The 20,817-nt window shown below is 40.2% G+C and overlaps 1 protein-coding gene across 1 annotated transcript in view; it reads left to right on the top strand.

Moving 5' to 3' along the window:
* The window catches only part of CMYA5 (cardiomyopathy associated 5), a 47,070-nt gene that overhangs the window by 5,495 nt on the left and 20,758 nt on the right, over positions 1–20,817 (top strand). The window contains exons 2-6 of the mRNA XM_005151895.3: positions 2,145–8,878; positions 8,936–13,632; positions 16,459–16,554; positions 17,269–17,502; positions 19,174–19,196. Coding sequence (XP_005151952.2) covers positions 2,145–8,878; positions 8,936–13,632; positions 16,459–16,554; positions 17,269–17,502; positions 19,174–19,196 — 11,784 coding nt within the window. The remainder of the gene's footprint in view (positions 1–2,144; positions 8,879–8,935; positions 13,633–16,458; positions 16,555–17,268; positions 17,503–19,173; positions 19,197–20,817) is intronic.

Here is a 20,817-nt window from a genome sequence, read left to right as displayed (position 1 = left end):
TTGAAAGTATATTGCAGGGAAATGATTAACTTATGTGTCTTTCCTTCCTGCCTTAAAGATATAAAGCACCATCTCATTGCAGTGTAGAGGAATATGGATTGTGACTGCAACATTGGAAATGAGACAATGTTGTGACTATGTCAAGCTTTTTCCATAGGCAGGGCCAGGGCAGCCCATTTTTACTCACTATTAGCTGAAGTGGGAGTGCTGCTCCGTTCTGCTTGGGGTTTTATTTAATAACACCAGGTAGTGCAGAAAAATAGGTTTAAGTAAGACCTGAAAGCTTCCTTAGTACTGCCTTATTTTATTTATTCTATTTTTATTTTGCTATGCTTCAATCAATCTAACACCAAGTCATGACACTGGCAAAGGAAAAGCTATCAGCAAAATTGGTATAGATTTGTTTGCCTTACCTCTTCCTCTAACATGTAAATTTTACCTTATGGAGCTAGCCTTGTGAGAGAGTACTGCACCAAGCAGATAATCCACTGAACGTTCTGGGGTTTGTATTTGTTTAAGGGTTGATTGGTTTTGTGTGCTTTGCTTGGCTAAGATGTGATTATTTAATATTGTAGTGTCAGAATCTCTTTGAACTGTGGGCTTTATTCCAAGCTCCCTTGCTGCTCATGATCTCCAGGCCAGCCCAGTCACCACAGTTGGCTTTATACCCCATCACTGGAAGATGATACGACAGCCTGGTCAGGCTGCTGTCCCACAGGATGACCTCAGTCTTCAGTTAGTCCTGAGGACATCAGGGAAAATCCATGGGAACATAAAGCCATCGGTCCCAATGTCAGGATTATCTTTCTGTTTACAATCAATACTGAGCAGTTTTGCTGAGTGCCCTTCACAAGAGCTTGGCGGAGTTTGCTTGATGAAGTGATTATGGCTTTCCTCAGGGTTCCCTCTTCTCCTTCAAAGACATCTGCCTTCTGCCAGGTGCTTTGTGCCTTCCAGAGCTGTGCTGACTGCTCCTTAGGGGTGTCCCCTGCCTCTGCATCCTGCAGGCACCTCTGGCACCCACGTGGTGCTGGGTCGCAGCCTGTGGCAGTTGGTCAGGTGGGTCCTGCTTCTCTGAGCGCATGGTCAGAGGCCAGAATTCTTCAGCCTTGCTGAAGAGGTGCTTTACCCAGATGAGCTGGAAAGTGGTCCTTGCCCTGTTCAGTGGAAGGAGGATGTCATGTGGCCATAGGTTTACACTGTTCTATGGGATTAACAGACTTCACCACTTGCTGTACTGAAGCCTCTGTCTTTGCCAGCAGATGCTCTGCCTTTTGTTCCACCAGCTACTAAGATGGTTTCCTGAAATAAACTACTGTCTACTCAAGAAATACTAGGGTTGAGTGTTTTGATTACCTTTTCTATGCTTTTTTGTCGTAACTATTGCAACCTTAAATTAAATTTAAAAATAGCATAGTATTATGTCTTTTAATTGCTTTTACTATTCTTTAAGCTCTTATTTCCAAGACCATTTTTTTCTAGGTTCCCTGAAAATGTTTCTCTTGCCTTTTTTTAAAGTGAGATATATTTGTTTGCTGCACGTGATAGTGAATTGATTCTCATAATATCTAAAATTAGGTCTATGAAACATTGTTAATTTATTTTGGGAAGGGCTCAGTATATTTTTGTTGTTGAATATATTGCAAATTACTTAAACTATGTAGAGTGCTTAGAGGATGAAACCCTAGAATATCTAGAGGATAGATTCTCTACTCCTTTGAGCATTGCAGAATCATTTACACTTTGGCAAAGCAAGTGTGGGTGCTATTAAAGCACTGACAGTATCTTGTAAGTGTTTAATGCAAAATTTAAATTATACTGTAAGATAACCACGCACTGGAGAATAGCCCCAGAATCAGTTCAATCTTACTTTGGCAAAACAAGGTCATATGAAAGACTGCTTTTCCTGCATTGTCGAGAGATTTAAACACCTCCCTTTCATTGAATTAACCTTGCAACATGCAGCTTTACAAAAATTTATCTAAAAAACATTTGTCAAATGAAATACGACTTCGCTTATGCTTGTGTTTCAAAATTTATTCACATTAAGTATTTTTACATCTTCAAAAAGTATTTCTGTTTACTGTAGTAATTTGTTGTGTTTTTACAGCTTTGTTTTTCTCTTTTGTTCTTTTTGGTTTTAGTTTAAAAGATGTTATCCAAAGTGAAGATGTGAAACCCAAGCTGCAGTACATCATGACTAACCCTTCCTTTTCAATGGTAACAGTTCAAAGTGAAGACAGTGGGATAACCTGGGAAACCAGCTCGAGCAGGTGTTCTACTCCCTGGGCCTCAGAAACTAGTACAACTTCCGATCTTTACAGCATGGAAAGTTCACCAGTAGGTTCTCCTCCAGGAAAAGTTATCTTTATTATGGATGAAGGTAAGATTGTTCGGAAAAGGAAGCACAAACCTTCAAATAGGGCACCGATGGCTATGAGCCTGAAAGGAGGCCAGGGCAATAAAAAACGTGACTCTTCTGGAGTGCAGAGGCAAGAACCAAGAACTGTTCTAGGAGATGTGCAGGCCTCCGTGTTGAATGTTGAGCAGGTGGAAGCACAAGATACAGATGAGGAAATGGATGACAAAGAAGATGCAGAGGACATCGTAGAAGAGCCAGTAAAACGTGCTCCAATAAGATCAATATTTAGAGAGAGTAGACTGAGAAAAGTAGGGCCAATCCTTGGAGGGCCAGTACAAGCTAGAATCCAGCTGTTCAACGCAATTTTTGGAGGGACTGTGCCAGACACTGAAGCATTGGAGAAAACCAGAATCCAGAGAAGCAGCTCATTTTCTGGAGATTCTGAACAGTTCCTTGAAACATCAGTAAAAGAAAGATTGCGGAAGTTTCGTTCACTTTCAGAAGCAAAACCTCCTAAACCTTTTCAGAGAATAAGAAGCAGGAATCTTGAAACACCATCGGAGAGAAGAAGGGCGCAAAGACAACAACCCACAGCACATGCAAATCAAAGCTATTCTTCACCAACAAGGCCTCTTGAAAAGCGGCTTACTGCTAAAGATGATGTTTCACCTGAAAATATTAAACCCACTAAAATGAAAGATAAACCAAGCAGGTTTTCAAGCTTTGGTGCAGAAAAAACTCTTCAACATGAAGAAAGAAAAGACTCTGAGAAGTCTGGAGAGAGAGACTTGCTGAAGTCCTGCCCTCCTGAAGAAGACAGGAAGCCGCAAGATCATTCACCTGTGGCCAAAATACCAGAGCAAACAACTTCCATTTCATTACAGTCTGGTGAGAAATCAGAGAAACAAGTGCCTCTTCCCTCAACTGAAAATGCGAACAAGAAACCAGACCAATCCCTGCTAAAAGCATCAGATCATCTGAATGAACCAAAGGAGCAGGAACTTCAGCCCAGTTCTGTACCACAGTCTGTTTCAGATGATTTTGTGGATGAATTATGTAGGCAAAGTACCCAGCATATTTTGCCTACTGCATCTGTGTCAGGACATCCTGAGGGGGAAGCACAGAAGTCAGCAGTTGAGTCTCACTTACCTAGTGCTCCATCAGCTAAATCCAAATATTCCACTCTGTCTGAAACAAGACAGGAGGATGTTATTCCTCAGTCACCAGAAACTGCACAATCTGAATCTGAACAAGTATTATTACCACATTCTGCAGAAGAAACAAAGAAACAAACAGAGTGTCCTTCAGCAACAACTGCACTGTCAGAAACAGAGCCTTCAGGTTTATCGTATTCCACTAAAAAGAAAGAGGATCAAAAGACCTCACCAGTGGAGACCCAAAATATTCCCATAGAGAAGCAAACAAAGTCTGAACAAGACTTTTCATCCTCTCTTCAGAAAATAGAGGAGGAAAGAATCAAACTAAACCCACCTATTCCTGAAAATATAGATTCTAAATACGTTGGCATTTCATATCCTGTTCACACAGAAATAGAAGAAACTCAGAAAACTCCAGCTACAAATAAAGCAGTAGATTTGGATCACCCCGACTTTTCCACTGAAAAAAACAAACAAGCAGAGAATGTGCAAATGGAGATGAAGCGTCCAGATTTCTCATATTTCAGCAAAAAAACTGGGGAATCAGAGAGAGCACAGATGGAAACAGAACATCCAGACTTCTCTTTTCCCGAGAAAGAAACAGCAGAATTGGAGAGTGTGCAGATGGAGGTGGAGCATCCTGACTTTTCTTTTTCCAGAGAAGAAATGGAGAAATCGGAAAGTACACAACTAGAGACAGAGCACCCAGATTTCTCATGTTCCAGAGAAGAAACAGTGGAATCAGAGAATTCACAGCTGGAGACAGAGCATCCAGACTTTTCTTTTTCCAGGGAAGAAATAGGGGATTTGGAAAAGGTACAGCTGGAGACAGTGCACCCAGATTTCTCATATTCCAGAGGAGAAACAGCGGAATCAGAGAGTTCACAGCTGGAAACAGAGCATCCAGACTTTTCTTTTTCCAGGGAAGAAATGGAGAAATCAGAAAGTACACAACTCGAGACAGAGCACACAGATTTCTTGCATTCCAGAGAAGAAACAGTGGAATCAGAGAGTTCACAGCTGGAGATGGAGCATTCAGACTTCTCTTTTTCCAGGGAAGAAATAGAGGATTTGGAAAAGGTACAGGTGGAGACAGAACACCCAGATTTCTCATATTCCAGCAAAGAAATTGCAGAATCAGAAAGTGGACAACTGAAGATGGGGCACCCAGATTTCCCATATTCCAGAGAAGAAATGGAAGAATTGGAGAATGCACAGATAGAGACGCGTCATCCAGGCTTTTCTTTTTCCAGGGAAGAAGAGGAAAAATCAGAAAGTGCACAGCCAGAAATGAAACACCAGGAGTTTTTATTTTCTGGGGGAGAAACAGAGAAAGAAAAATCTGTTCCTTTTGAACAGAAACAGCCAGAATCTTATTCCCCTGAAGAAGCAGAGCAAGAAGAATCAGTGCAGCTGGCACAGGTATCTTCAGATTTATCATGTTTGATGGAAGAAGCAGAGAAAGAAAACACTGCAGAAATCCAACTGGTACATTCAGATATATTTGATTCCAACAGAAAAGCTGAGACACAGAAAACTGGATATATGGAAACAACACATTTGGATTTACCGTATCCCACGAACAAATCAAAGCGGCGAGAACTGGCAGAAGCAGATTTGGACAATTCTCGTGCATCATATTTTGGTGATAAAGGAGAACACCTGCAGCCTGTACAGCAAGATTCACAGCCTAGAGGTAAGCTGTATTCCTGTGCCAAGGGAGTGCAAGGAGAAACTGCTCAACTGCACTCAGAGCATCTAGTATTGTCACATTCTACTGGAAAAGAACAGCGACATAAAACCACACAGCTGAGGGCAGAACAGCCAGAGATACCATATTCCACTGGCAAAACAGAACAGGAAATACTGCAACCAATGCTGGAACAAGGAGATCCACCATATTCCCAGGGAGAAACAGCACAGGAAACTGTACAAAGAGACTCAGAAGGTCCGGAGCCATCATGTTTCTTTAGTAAAGAGCAGCAACATGAAAATGTGCAACTAGCTTCAGAAAATCAGGGCTTCTCATTTACCACTGGAAAAGTAAAGCAAGAAGGAGTGGAGATAGGATCTTTGGGGTCCTCTCATATGACTGACAGCACAAAGCCCTGGGAAATGGCACAGACGGAGCAGGAGGAGTTGCTTCCCTCCTGTTCTACGGCTGGTAGTCAGCAACAAGAAACACCACTGGATGTGGTCCAGCCAGATATATCATACTCCTCTGGCAGAATGGAACAACAAAATATAGTACAAAGAAAGCTGGAACAGCAGGAAACAGTCGAACAAAAAGCTATGCAAATGGAAATGGAGTATTCAGATTTGTCAGAAACTTGGCAGAAAGAAGAGCCACAGGTCATATACCAAATTACTTTGGCACAGCAAGAAATAGCTGAACCAGAGTTAGTGCATCCATCTTTGCCATATATTTTCGGTGAAAAAATACAAGAAGAAATGCAAACAGAGCCAGCGTATCAGGAACAGACATTTTATGTAAGTACAGAAATGCAGGAGGAAATGACATCAGAGCAACCGTTTCCTTCACATTTTACTGGCAAAACAGAGCAACAAGAAATAGTACATCCAGAGCTGGAGCAAACATTTTTGCCATCATCCAGTGGAAAAGAAGCTCCATTGGAAATGGGAATGAGCTCAGAATATCTAGATTTGTCATACAGCTCAAGCAAAGCTGAAAAACAAGAAAAAATGTCGAAACATCCGACCTTACCATTTCATTTGAAGCAACAAGAAACTGCACCACTGATGATGGAACATCCAGATTTTTCATGCAACAGTGGTGAAACAAAACCAGGCAACATCACAGAGCCTGAGTGGGGACAATCAGAGCTCTCACACTCCAAGAGAAAAACACAATCAGAACATTTGGATTCACTGGGAACCCTGGGTGAAGAAGTACAAGAAGAAAGAATGGAAGTGGAATCTGAATACCCAGTTTTGTCATGTTCTGATAGCCAAAGAAACCAGCAAGAAACTTCACAACTGGATTCAAAATATCCAGACTTATTATTTTCCTTTAGTAAAGCCCAGGAGCAAGAAGCTCGAGAGTTTGAGTCTAAACATCAAGAACTGCCTAAAGTGGCCAGAAAAAGAGCTTCTCCTGCAACAGCACAAATAGACTCAAAATATCCAGATCTGACATACTCCCATGGCAAACCAAATGATCCAGAAATTGCAGCATGGGAAATTAAGCATCCTGATTTGTCGCATACCACTGATGAGACAAGCCAACAAGAAGTAGTACTGTTGGATCAGAAACAGAGAAACATTTCTGTTGGCAGAGAAAAGCAGAAGCAAACCACAACACAACAGTCAGAGCAAGAAAAGTTATCACATACTCTTGGTAAAATAGAACAATTAAAACATGCCCAGAAAGACTTGGAACAACCAGATATATCATTTTCCATTGACAGGTCTGACAATGAAATGGCATCACAAGAGGCAGAGCACACTGATGTGATATATCCTCTGAACAACACAGAGGTACAACAAAGAGTACAAGAAACAGAGCAAACCTACCCCTTTGGAAAAGCAAATAAAACAGTTCAGCCAGAAGTGGAAATTCCACATTTGGCCCATTCTGTGGGTTTGGCAAAAGAGGAATTGGCAGAACCAGGGCAGGGAGGTCCTGACTTGCCGTATTCCCTTTCCAAAGCAGGACTGCAAACTGCGCAGGTGAAACATGAACAGCCTATTCCCTCGACATGTTCCCTCGACAAAGAGCAGGAAATTACTCAGCTGGGGTTGGAACAGCCAGATGCATTCTATGTTCTTGACAAAACACAGCAACTCCCACCTGCCCAGCTGGAGGTGGGCCATGCAGACTTGGCATCCCCTGCTGACACAGTGGGGCTGCAAGGGATGGAGCGTACAGCCTTGGCATGCCCTAACGAGGGACAGTTTGTCAGCAGAGCAGAGCATTCAGGAGCTGCAGAAGAGAAACTAGGAGCCCCAGATGCATCATCTCATAGTGGGAAAGTGGAGCAAAGTGAAAGGGCAAAACCACAGCTGAGGCATCCTGATTTATCGTATTTCATTGATAAAACACAAACGCAAGAAGCTACACAACTGGTGTTAGGAAAGCCAGATATATCACCTTGTCCAGGCAAAACAGAACAAACACAAACTGCACAAGAGCAGCAGCCTGGCCTCTTGCATTCTTTCAAAAAAGGTGAACAAGGCAAAAAAGCACAGCCAGAACTGGGACATTCACAGTTATCTTACGCTGTTAGTGAAGCAGAACAAGAAACTGCACACTCGAAATCAAGCTGTTCAGATTTATCTGCTGGCAGATTAGAACACCATAAAATCATAGAATCAGAGACAGAAATAATGGATTTATCATGTTCAATTGATGAAACACAGCAACATCAAATTGCTGAAGTAGATTTGGAGTATACAGATTTATTGCATTCCACTGGTACTGAACAACAAGAAGAAAATATTCAATCAGAGCGGGACCAGCCAGGTGGTTTTTCATCATCTCTGAGCAGAGAAGAGCAATGGGAAGATGGAGGAAAGCAGGCAGAACACCATGAGCTGCAGTGCTCTATGGGGAAAACAGAAGGCCTGGGAAATTCTCAAGCAAGATCAAAATATACAGATTTGTCTGTTGGCAGAGCAGAACCTCATAAAACGACACAGGCAGAATTGAAAGGACATGATATGCTGCAGCCTTTTGTCCAAACAAAACCATCATGGGCTGCCCCACTGGAGTCTGAACATCCAGATATCTCAGATGCCAAGCCAAAAGTACAGAACCCTGATTTGTCCTCTCCTGTTATTGAAGAAAAACGACATACACAACCAGAGATCAAACAGGAGAGGCAAAGCTATACATTATACCCAGAAGAAACAGGACGACTGAAATTGCAACAGCCAATGTTTTCAAGTTCTCATGGCACAGCAGAACAACCATATAGGACCCCACTGGAAGGGGAATTACCAGAATTCTTGTATTCCTCTGGCAAAAAAGATCAACAAGAAATGGCAAAACAAGAGTTGGAGCATTCAGATTTATCATATTCCACTCATAAACCACAGCAACAAGAAACCACACAACTTGGGTTAGGACAACCAGAGTTACCATCTTATCCTGGGAATACAGAACAACCACGAACTGTTCAAATGGAAGCAGAGCATCAGGGCTTGCCACATTTCACTGGCAAAACAGAACAGCAAGGAACAGCACAAACAGAGCTTGGGCATCCATATTTGTCATATTCTAGTGACAAAATAGAGCAACCAGCAGCTACACAGTGGAAATCAGAGCAACCTGTAAGACCCCATCCCATTGGAAAAACAAAGCAACAAGGTATAGCACATCCAGAGTGGGAATTTCCCAGTTCATCATATTCTACTTGTGAAACACTGTCACAAGAAGCAACACAAATGGGCTTAGAACAACAAGATTTAACATACACCTTTGGTAAAACAGATGAAATCCAAATTGAGCAAGGTGAACTGAAACATACAAGCTCATTGCATTTTTCTGGCAAAAGAGAACAAGAAATGGTATCAACAGAATTGTGGCATCCAGAGCTATCTTATCCTGTTAGAGGAACAGAAGAGAAAGCTACACATCAGAAATCAAACTATCCAGATGTGTCATATTCTATTGGTCAACAGGAGTGCCATGAAATTGAGCAACCAAAGGTGGAAGAAATGGATATATCCTATCCAGCTGGCAATTCAGAGCACTCGAAACCTTGTCAAGAAGTACTGCAACAGCAAGAGCTTTTGGAGTCCTTTAGCAAAGTAGAGGAAAAGAGAATGGCCCAGTCTGACTTTTTGCAGTCCCTTGGTGAAGAAAAGCAAAAACCAGCTTCACAGCTAGACTTAGTGCAACCAGGTTTGTCACATTTCCTTGCCAAACCAGAAGAACAGGAAACCACACAAGGAGGGTTTGTACCTTCTGATCTTTCATATTCCACAGGAAAATCAGAGCAGTCACAACCAGGACTAAAATCAGAATGTCCAGATTTCTCATATTCTCTTGGCAAGGAAGAAACTCATGGAATGAAACCACCAGATTTATTTTACTCCTATGGCAAAGAAGAGCAACCACATACTGCCCAGCTGGAACATCCAAAGACACCATATTTCACAGGTAAAACAGAGCAGAGGGATGGGGCCCAAACTGAACTGCAGAGCATTAATTTGCAGTACTCTGTTGTTGAAACAGAGCAACCAGAAGAAACTTCTGTATCACATACCTCTGGCAGCATTAAAGAGCTCGAAACTGCAAAACTTGACTTTGAGCGATCAGATTTATTAAGTTCTACTGACAAAGTAGAAAAGCATGAAATGGCCCTACTGAGAGCAGGACATTCAGAGAAGCAAGACAGTGGGCCTACTTCATCTCTAACTGCTCAGCTGGGAACTGAACAACAAGATTTCTCCTTTTACACTGAGGAAGCAGAGAGTCAAAAAATTCATCTGTATTCATCTCTTACTGAACAGACAGTGTCTTTGGGTGTTTCACATTCTGTCTCTGAAACAAAACCAGAAGCAAGTCCAAAGTCTTCATCTGTAACTGGAGGCCTGTCTCCCAAACACTTAGATTTATCTTACACCCATTGTAAAACAGAGCAGTCAGAAACTGCTCAGCCTGAATCAGGCTTCTTCTTTGCAAGAAGAGAAACAGAGAATATAAAAAATGAACAACATTTGCCTTTGGCTGCACATTCAGAGGCTGAGCATGTAAATTTACCTGAAATGGAGAAAGCACAGACTCCACATTACTTCCATACATCTATGGAAATAGAATCTGAACAGTTAAATTTACCATACTCTACAGATAAAACAGAAACTCTAGAAAGTCAAGATTATATAACTGTACCTTCAAAAATGGAGTCTGGACCTCCAGTTCCATTTTATTCAGCTCAAGAAACATCCCAGCAAGAAATTCCACCTTATTCAAAACCAGCCTCTGAGTATTTGGTTCCCACATTGTCCCTTGCTGAACAAGAGAAGCAAAGCATGCAGCCAGTTATTTCACAGTCTGCACAATTAGAGTATAAACATGTAATTCCACCACATGATGAAAAAGAATTGCAGAAAACTCTGCTCTATTCACCTAAACCATCAAGCCTGCAGACAGTGCAGTTGGAGAATACATCTCTAACACACACAAAAGGCCAAGATGAGCAACAACCTCAAGATAGTTTGTTGGACCCAAAATATTTGTCATCAGAGCAGCTAATAAATCCCCCTGAATTCCCTACTGAGCAAGATAAGCAAGAAATTCAACCTGATGTGCGGACAGTGCCAAGGTTGGTGACAGCAAAGTCAAACGTAACTGCTGTAGCAGACAAGCAAGCAGTGATATCAGAGTCATTTGTACCTTTTCAAACATCACCTGAAAAGTCAGTATCAGTGGCTTTCACTGATGATGAAGAGAAACAAACTATTCCATCTTTATCTGATGTAGTAGGCATGCTTGGAAAGCAATCTAACACAGTTTCAGGCATTTATACTGAAGGAGAATATAGACATGAAATGCAACAATATTTTGCAGACCAAAAGCATGCGTCCTTAGAGCATCTGGGAGCTGCTTCATCAGATCTTGTGAATGAAACTGTGACACATAAAACTCAACATTATTATGAGGGAAGCCTTTCTTCAGCAGAGAGGAAGTCCATTAGCTCTAGTTCTGATGAAAAGCAGGAGCCAGATACTCCATCCTTTGCACTAGCTTACTGGCTGGCAGAAGAGTTGAAGGCTCGCTCAATTAGTCCAGTAAGAGCTGCAGAAATAGACAGGAGAGAAGATCAGCTCTCTCCAAATGAAACTTCTGATCTTGGTTTGAAACAATTCCCAGCTGGAAGTTGCACAGAACTTACAGTTCATGGTGCTACAAAGAATACAGGACATATGTTTAGAGTTTCTAGTTCAGTGTCAGGTGCAATTTCCTCTGGAATGTCCTCAGACACTAATCACAGAACACAGAAATATGATCTACCATTTCTGGTAGGAGATAATCCAGCTCCAGATAAAGTTCTAGAGCATGAAAATAGTGCTGGAAACCCAGCAAAAATGGAAGCAATGAAACATCCAGAGGCAGATATTGTATCTGAAGTGCCTGAACATTACCTGAAAGGAGAAGAGGAAGAAACAGAGCAAGCAAGTGTTTTAGAAGGCAGTTGGCATGCTCCAGAGACTACTGAACAAAAAGATTTATTCAATATCATTTCAGAAGGTTATGAAATACTCAATATTCATGTTCCTACACATATTTCTTCTGTGGATCAAGAAGAAAGTAAATACATGCCAGATAAACTAGAATACTTAGAAACAAATCCTTCATTTAAAAGAAAAGTGGCTGATGATAGCCATAGAGCCCAAGCTTCTGGAGCAACCACAGAAGTTTCAGAAAGTTCAGCGTTGGGAAAACCTGCAAGCCATGAGCTAAAAGAATTGGTAAAAAATGATGATGTTGAAGAAACTGAAGAAACACAAGAAAATCCCATGTTGCCAGAAAACAATGATTATGCAGTGTTGGATCCTAATAATGGTATGGCTGATATGGATTATTTTGAAAAATATACTTTGATTGATGACAAATCTCCAATTAAGCCACATTTTGAAAGACCAAGATCTTTGTTTCCTGTGACAGAAGATCCTAATGAAGCTGTGGAAGAAACCACGTCTTTTAAGGAAAGCACTAAGGGAGATACTTTGGAAGAGGAGTTTTCCTTACTTGAGGATCTGGATGAAGTCTTCTATGGTACAACGAAAGGAGAAAGCAAAATTCAGTCTTATGCAGATGTTTCAAGTCCTTTACCTCTACAGAAATCAAATGATACTAGCAGCAAAAGTGCTACAACTTTAGAAGATGAACGGAAGTCACCAGGGACCCCGCTCTTCGATTCAGAAGAAGGGGTGCTAGAGAGATCTCTGTTGTTCCCTACCACTGTTGCTGCAGTTAATCCAGAGCTTCTAGAGGAGCCGCCTGCTCTGTCATTTTTATATAAGGACCTCTATGCAGAAGCAGTAGGAGAAAAGACAAAGGATGAGACTCCCTCTGATGAGGAAAGTGGTAATTCTAATGCATCTTTCCCTAGTAGAAATTCAGACACAGATGATGGAACAGGAATATATTTTGAAAAATACATACTTAAAGATGAAATTCCAAGCAAGGCCACAGGACCTGAAAAAGATCAGATGCCAGAGGATGAATCCTTTAGTGGAGGAATTTCAGTTCAGATTCCTGAGGACAAACAAAAACAGGGTCCTGGTAATTCTGAGCATGTCAGAACTGAGGTTCTGCCTGAAACAAGTGTTGTGGAGAGAGGGAAAGTCCAGCTTGACAGTGACATTAAAGCAACAATTTGCAAACCAATGCATGCCATTCCTTTTGGAAGGAATGTAGTTCTTTCAGGTGCAAGAACTGACATGAGTGAACAAAGAGAAGAAGAAAATGTACCTGTAGAAACAACTGAGGAGCTGCCAGAGCAATCAAGTCAAGTGTATGATCAACCAGCAGATTATCAGGGAGCTACATATCAAGAAGCTGGTAATAAGCAGCATCAACAGCACAACATAACAGCAGTTCCTCAAATGGAAAAACATGTCCCATATGTCAGGGCTCCTGTTGAAGATAGTGAAGATGATCAATACACTCAAGAAAATCTTTCCTGTGTCCCTACCATTCAGCAAACAGAGAAGCCAGACATTCAGCAAAGAGAGGAGCAACACCCTGACGTTTATGAAGATCTTGCTGAGTCAATGGACTATGATGTAATTACACAAGAAGAACTTCTGCAAGATGAAATATCATCTCAATTAACACATGAAGAGCTATTGTTTGAAGACAGGGACTCCTTTGAGCATGCTGGTGATAGTTATGAATTTGTTGATGAACCAGAGGAAAGAACACCTGTTGAACTTGAAGATTCAGGCTTTGTGGTGATGTATCCTGAAAAATCAGCAACAAGCATTCCTCAAGTTGAAAGCCCACAAAGAGAACTAAAGAAAGTGCAAGCAGACACATATTGTTACCACTGCAAATATCCAATATCTGCTATTGACAAGCTTTTTGGAGAACATAAAGACCATGAGGTTACAACACTAGATGATGCTGCAGCCAAGATGAAGGTAAAAATTAATTTGGGTGAGGGAAGGAGATACTGAGGCAAATTTCTCCAGACCTCCTGTGTTTTCAGGGCAGAAATTTTAGAGAGCAGTTCAGAGTCTAAGTCACAATATCTACAAAACAAAAACTGTTCCTAAAGATGTGTTAGAGAACTTGAAGGGAGACTATCCTATTAAGGTATTCTCAAGAGTCCTAAGATTGGTAAGTTGGTATTTTTATTTGTTCAGAAATTTGAATGACTTTGTTTATATGTAGCTGTTACCAGACTTCCCACCTTTTAGCCTTCTCACCTGTGTAAGTTTGTTCTGGTTTCTGTGTGTAGGGGGAGAAAAAGTGTTGTTTTTATGAGAAGATAATTTTAGTAAACACCATTCTTTTCACCTGACAAGGTAGAGAAACCTCCATATATGGGGGTGTCGTGGTTTAAACCAAGTCCACACACAGCTCATTCACTCACTCCCCCACCTCACTCCCCCAACTCCTGGAGAGTTAGGAAGGAGAATCCAAAGAATGTAGCCCCCACGGATTGAGATAGGCACAGTTTAATAACTAAGGCATAACACAAATCACTACTGCTACTACTACTACAAATAATAATGATAAAGCCAATAACAAGTGAAGAGAATACAACACCTCACCAGCCACCGACCCATAACTCACCCCACCCTCCCCGACCAAGCACCGACCGATACCTCCTCCATCCCCCCAGAGCTCCAGCCCTTCTGGGTCTCTCCCGGCTACATCCTGGGTATGATGTGCTATGGTATGGAATACCTCTTTGGCTAGCCTGGGTCAGGTGTCCTGTCTCTCCTTCCTCCTGGCCTCCCCTCCTCCCTGGCAGAGCATGAGCTCAGAAAAGGCCTCGGACAAACCAAACATTTGAGCAGCAACTCAAAACATACTTGCTACCAGCAACCATTCTCAGCCCGAAAGTCAAACCACAGCACTGCACCGGCTACCAAGAAGGAGAAAAATGACTGCTACTGCTCAAACCAGGATGGAGCCATTATCATCATAAATATTCCCTGTCCTAGTTACTTGTATTGGTTGCTCAGAGATGTTAGATAAGTTACACAGTTCTGTTGAAACACCATCCTCATTTGCTGTTCAGTTCATGTTCTTTTCTGCCAATAGTGTTTTAGCTGTAGCACAGGTGAGACAAAACCTATTTCTTTCCCCTATCTCTAAGCTCTACCACTCTAAAAGACAGGCAAAATACCCTCCATTTCAATAGCCTTGTCCTTTGCTATAAATATTAGTGAAAATGCTTTCATTCCTGCAAAGCTATTCTTCATTAAATAGCAGTTCTTGTGAAAACAGTGTGCATGTGATATTTCACTTTTCCCGTATCAGATTCGTTCAGGTACAAATATACAAATGTTCCTTTCTTGTTTACCAGCTATTTAATTTCACCCCAGTATCTGAAAAGTGAGGTCTCTTTCCTGACACGTTTGGTTGATGGTAACACAGATTTTTGTATAATTTCACTAAAATTACAGAAGGGCTTGTATCGATAGTATTTATGTTATCTTTATGTTCATTCATGTGTAAAAAATATGAATTCAAAACAGGAGGAGTCAATGTGGCAGTTTCAAATAACCATATTTACAAGCTGTATCCATGACAGCAGAGTTGCCTTTTATATATGGCCATTCATGCTTGACTTAGAAGTGATAATTAGCCACTGGTAAGTCAGTAATAAAGTCACAGGCCTAGCCACCCCTCGAATGTACCTGCATTGTAGTGAGTCAAGTTAAGCTGCAAATAAACATCCCATGATATCTCTTCCTGGCTGTGGAGCACAGCCAGTACTAAAGCTGGCCACAACACAGGTTCGGCTTCACGTGATTTCCAGCACTCAGGGCTCAGGTTACTCTGAGATGGTATTTGTACATTTCTTGTTACTTCTGTTCATGATTACTGAGAAAACATAAAGATAACAAAATACTCGTCAACTGAATTTTAACTGTAGGATTATAGCTTTGCAGTAAATGAAATGAGTTATGATGACATCTGTCAGATTTTATAGGTTATCTTGACAAACAGAAGTTTGCCTCTGAACCTTGGTGATTAGCCCTAAGTATTTATAAAGTGAGGTTCCAGTTGTACAGTTCAATGTGACATTTATAATTAATGGAACCTCATCTGCTAGTTTTCAACAGACCTAGCTGTAGAAGTTTGCCATAATAAGAAGCTGTTACCAAAGAAGTTAACCTTCCTTGTACATTTATGCCAGCTAGTTAAACAAAAGTATTCTTATAAATCATAAATTGCACCTGAGCAGATGGCCAGCTTGCTTTCACAAAAGGTCAAGAAGGACTAAGAAAAAGTTCAGAGTCATCTCTAATAATTGTTGTACTATGGACTGCTTTTCTTTATGCATCTAATTCAACCACAGATTCTGGTGGGTTCTGGTTTATAGGCAATGTCTTTAAAATTCTGATTAAAAAAAACATAATCTAGCCTCATAATTACCTGCATTATCTTCTTGTTTATGTTCCTGTGATCTCTTGAGGACCCTCATGAGGCTCTGAAGCACCCTTAGTCTCTAGCACAGCTGCACTGGAATTTGTAACTTTCAACAACTTGTATTGACATTCAGCACCTTGTTGAACTGAGCTCACTTTTTTTGGTTTGGAAACAGTTTTGTGACTGTTCCAGCTGCTATTTCTGTGCTTGTCTTTGTAGCCAGGGCGATACTTGAACTTAATTTAGCAATTGTTCCGATGGCTGGCTCACGGCAAAGTGAAAATACTCACCTAAAAAAAGTTGCATGTAAAAGTTTATAAAATAACATGCTTATGTTACTGAAATATTTTAAATTTCAGGACCAGTTAAGTGAATTGCTAATAGCACTGGAAGAAAAGTCAATGAAGATTGAAGAGTTTGTGGGTGATATTGAATCGCTATTTAACTCTGTTGAGGTAAGTCCAGTGATTATCACACTCATTTTCTTTCCTTCTACAAAATTACTTCTAAAAATATGCTTGCCTTGTTTTGGAATGTCATTGTTTCCACTAAAATGAGTTGTTTCTCCAGTCCTCAGATTGGCTTCTCCCACTGGAAAGTGTTATCTTCAGGGGAAGAAAAAGATTGCTTTCTTTTGCATGTTATTGCAAAGTAGAATATGTGACTGCCAACCACTGGGGGAAAAAGTTCCATTAATTTTGTTTATGCTTATAAAAAACTCACATTGCTTGTGTCTTCATTCAGAATACTGTGTGAAGCATTTAAATGAGTTGCCCAATGTCTGAAGTTGTTAATGCTCAAGTTCTTAAGCCTAGAGGACTGTATTAATTTCTGTCTAAAGTACCGATTTTTAGCTATTTTATAGTCAGACTTCCTGACTCAGTGCTTAAATACAGAAGTTTAATTTTAAACAGTAACAGTAAAAAACCCCAAACCAAACAAAAACTGAAAAAACAAAACAAAACAAAATCTGTCATTGTTTTTCATGTACTTCTCTAGTGTTATTTCTTCCAGATGAGATGCTTACAGAAATAATGTTCTCTTATTGCCAGGATGCCAGAAAGCGTCTGGTGGATGGCTCATGTATGGCTAATTGAGAATTGCTGTGTATTTGTCAAATGTTGTAATTTTATTCTGCAGATCAATTTACATCTGTTTTTATTTTGCAGGAAAATTGTAAGAAAAATGCAGAGTTATTAGAAAAGCAGAATGAAGAGATGCTTAAGAAAATGGTAGCACAGTATGATGAGAAATCAGAGAACTTTGAGGAAGTGAAGAAGATGAAAATGGAGTACCTCTATGAGCAGATGGTTAACTTCCAGCAAACTGTTGATGCAGCAAAGGAAACTTTGGAGACAACAGTAAAAGAAATGGAAGAGCTCGATGGATTTGTTTTCCTAAATGTAAGTAAAAATGGCTTTCATACTGTAGCTTTTGTGATACTAGTTAGGAAATCACTTTTACCATACCTAGACTAAGAATGAATTGTTTCCCTTCCTTTTTATTTTTAAATATAGCTAGATCCTGCAAGCTCAGCTATTCCACTCTGAAATGGAGAGATCATTTGCTTTTGTCATGTGAAGGCTCAGAAAGAATTGCAAAGATGATGCACAGGATGAAAATTTGACTTGTGCCATTAAAATGGTTCTTTTTAGTGAAGAGAGGCTGAGAGATGGATTGATAATTTATATAGAATTAATTTTCAACTGAGGAGTATGAAATGTTAGAGTAAAAGGTACTTTATGAAAAAAAAAATAAGGTGAATCAGGAAAGTGTAATTGAAGGGCTTGTTTGAAGCAGAGTTGTTGGGTTGTGGGGTTTGTGTGGTTTACTGAGGCTGTGATAAATGCTGAATGCTGAAAAACAGGGAGTGGCTGTGTGGTGCTTAGCTGCTGGTGAGGGTTAAACCATGGCAATGGGTGAGGTGTAGGAATGTGCATTTGAAGTGCATGTCTGTTATAGTCCTTTCCGGACATAAAAACTACTCCTTGTGAATCTGCATGACTGTAATTACCTAGTTCATACAGTCACAAGCTGGTTTCAGAGGGTGTTGCTGGTTAACCATCAATGGCCTGATCCTCCAGGATTATTCCTGTGCTGCAAGGCTTGTCCTGGCACTTTCGCGTCTAAAAGTCTTCTCAGCAGTCTCGAAGGGGATGGGACTTCTGTGATTATAATCTTCTCCTGTTACAGAATTACCACACAGTCTGGAAGTTGCAGAGAAACTGTGCTGGGAAGAAATTAAAAATTAAAATTACTGTCTAAAGACTGATTATTCATGCAAAATAAAACTGCTTTCCAAGTACAAGCCCCCAGCCCATATACCAGCAGTACCAGAAATGGTGGAGCAATATTGTGCTTTCTCCTCTGCTCCAAGCTGCATAATGTCTTAGTATCTTGTAATCAAGTGAATGTTGTGGTAGATCAGCTGTTTTGGGGTGGATGAAAAGTATAGCTTATTTTCCTGAACTTTGTGAGGTACTGGATCAGTGGTTTGGCAAAAAGATAATTTTGTATTCTAAAATTCTTTTTTTGGTTGTTATCATTATTAGATTCCCAGTCTGTTTCTGTCAGTGATAAAGGGCATAAACTTTTCTGTCCATGAGCCAGAAAATGTTAGCTGAAGTTTCATGGAGCATGGAAGAAACTCTCACTCCATGAGTATAAATCTCACCCAACTTCTATTAGTAAAAAGTTCTGATGGAGATTTCAGACAGAATTTGAATTGAAGTGTTCTTAATGTGCAGGTGATTTCTTCCCTGTAAAAGCCTTGGTTTAAGAAGGTATTTGACCATACTCCCATCTTTAAACCTGAATATTGAATATTGACCCCTCAGGATCTTAAAACCAGATTTAGACTCTAATAGCCTGCTGAGCCAGAGCTTTGAAGTGGAATATTCTTAAGGATTCAAATTTTCTGCTGGCATGAATAAGCAGCATCACAGACACCATCAAATCAATATACCTGTGTGCATTTTATGCACGGCGAGAGAAGCAAGACTGTTTGATGAGTGGTTCTTCAACATTTTCAGGGTTTTGAAAACTGTTAATAAATTTTCTTTTTCCTTCTCTAGTCATCTAAAGAATTAAATAAAAGGTATATTAAATATGGGTTAACTGCACTGTAGTGAGTATTAGGCCTAGCACGCTGGATGCTTCATTTAGTATTTGCGAGCTTTGAAAACACATTGCTAATATAGTTTTTATGGGTTTTATACTTGTTGCTGTAACTGACTAGTTTTGAAGCATTTTGCATGTGTTCTGCAATACATGAATTAAACAAATAGCATTTTTAAATGCCAGCTCTATTTTAAATCTCCACACAGATATTTTTAATAAGATTTTCCTTATAGTTATTATACACAACTATACTAAAACCAGTTCTGGCCGTGCTTCCATCTCTTACACATCAGTGTTGTGTTCTTTTTTCACTAGACTGGTTCTGTATTACCTGGTCTCTGGAAGGTTATAATGCAAAATGTCATTCAAAAGGCTGGGGTTGTTGGACTGTATTTCTGAGTACAATTTCAGGGAAAAAAAAAATAAAAAATTAAGTAGCTTTCCAAGTCTTACCAGGACTATGGACTGATGTTTTCACACACCTCTTCCTTGACACAGCCTGATTCAGGATGTTTGCCACACAAGGATGATGCCTCATCACAGCTGCATCCTGGCCCACCTTCACAAACCAGTAAATGCATACAGTCACAAACACCTTTCTGCAATGTGTGATTTCCTCAAGGGAGTCATTTTGGTAAGGCACATCCTTTATCAGAAAATATAAGCCTGTATTTCACCAGTAAGTTTTCCAAGGTGAACTACAGATATTCAGACAGGCTGGCTCCAGGCTGCTCCTATGCAAGCCTCTAAATCTGCTTTTCTGACATCACCACCACTGACTTTGCCCAAAGGTCCTGAGTATTGTACAGTGCCTATCAGACATGTCCTTGTCATTGCTGCCTCAGCCATCACAGCAATATATGTGATGACATGGACTGGGGTATAACAATGACACAAGGGTTCCAGTTTGCAGTCAACTTACAAACCCAGGTCAGTGGTCTGAAAAGAATGTGCCAAACACCCCTTGATAGTTTCTATTAATCTGCAGAATTAGGGCTATAAATTTGGTCTCTCCTGTTGTAAATCAAAATCTGTGAGTCTAGCCACATATATCTGCATGTAGTTTATTGCATAAGAATAGAGCAGGCATAATGGGACAAAACAATTTTCCAAAGCTTTCTGTATACTTGGTCTTTACTTGTTTACTGACACACTAAACGTAGGTTTATTCTGGTTTGTGCATGGTAATTATTTTGCTTTGAGAATACCTGACCTGCTAAAAACCACTAAGAATAAAACTATATAACAATGCATGTTTTTCTAATGAAAGTGTATTTTATATTTGTTATGCTTTATTAAGATTATGCAGAATCAATTACTTCAGTGTGAAAAAAAAGGGGGGAAAGGTAATATTCAGTGGCCTTGAAAAAAATAATCTTTCATTTCCTTGAAGCTGCTTCTGCCTCACAGTTAAAAATATGTTGGTTTTTCTTCCTATAGTGAACTCAGCAAATATGGGCTAATTAAGTGAGATCTATCTTCCTCCTCATGTGTTTTTTTCACTTGTCACAAGCAGCTGCTTTACATTACATGTTTGGAGTCAGCTGCTGTAATTTAGCTCCAAAGTTTGTAACCTTTAAAGGCAGTAAGTCCATGTT

The sequence above is a fragment of the Melopsittacus undulatus genome, chromosome Z, assembly GCF_012275295.1.
Source record: "Melopsittacus undulatus isolate bMelUnd1 chromosome Z, bMelUnd1.mat.Z, whole genome shotgun sequence".
Taxonomy (NCBI): Eukaryota; Metazoa; Chordata; class Aves; order Psittaciformes; family Psittaculidae; genus Melopsittacus; species Melopsittacus undulatus.
This window is presented reverse-complemented; position numbering and strand designations above follow the sequence as displayed.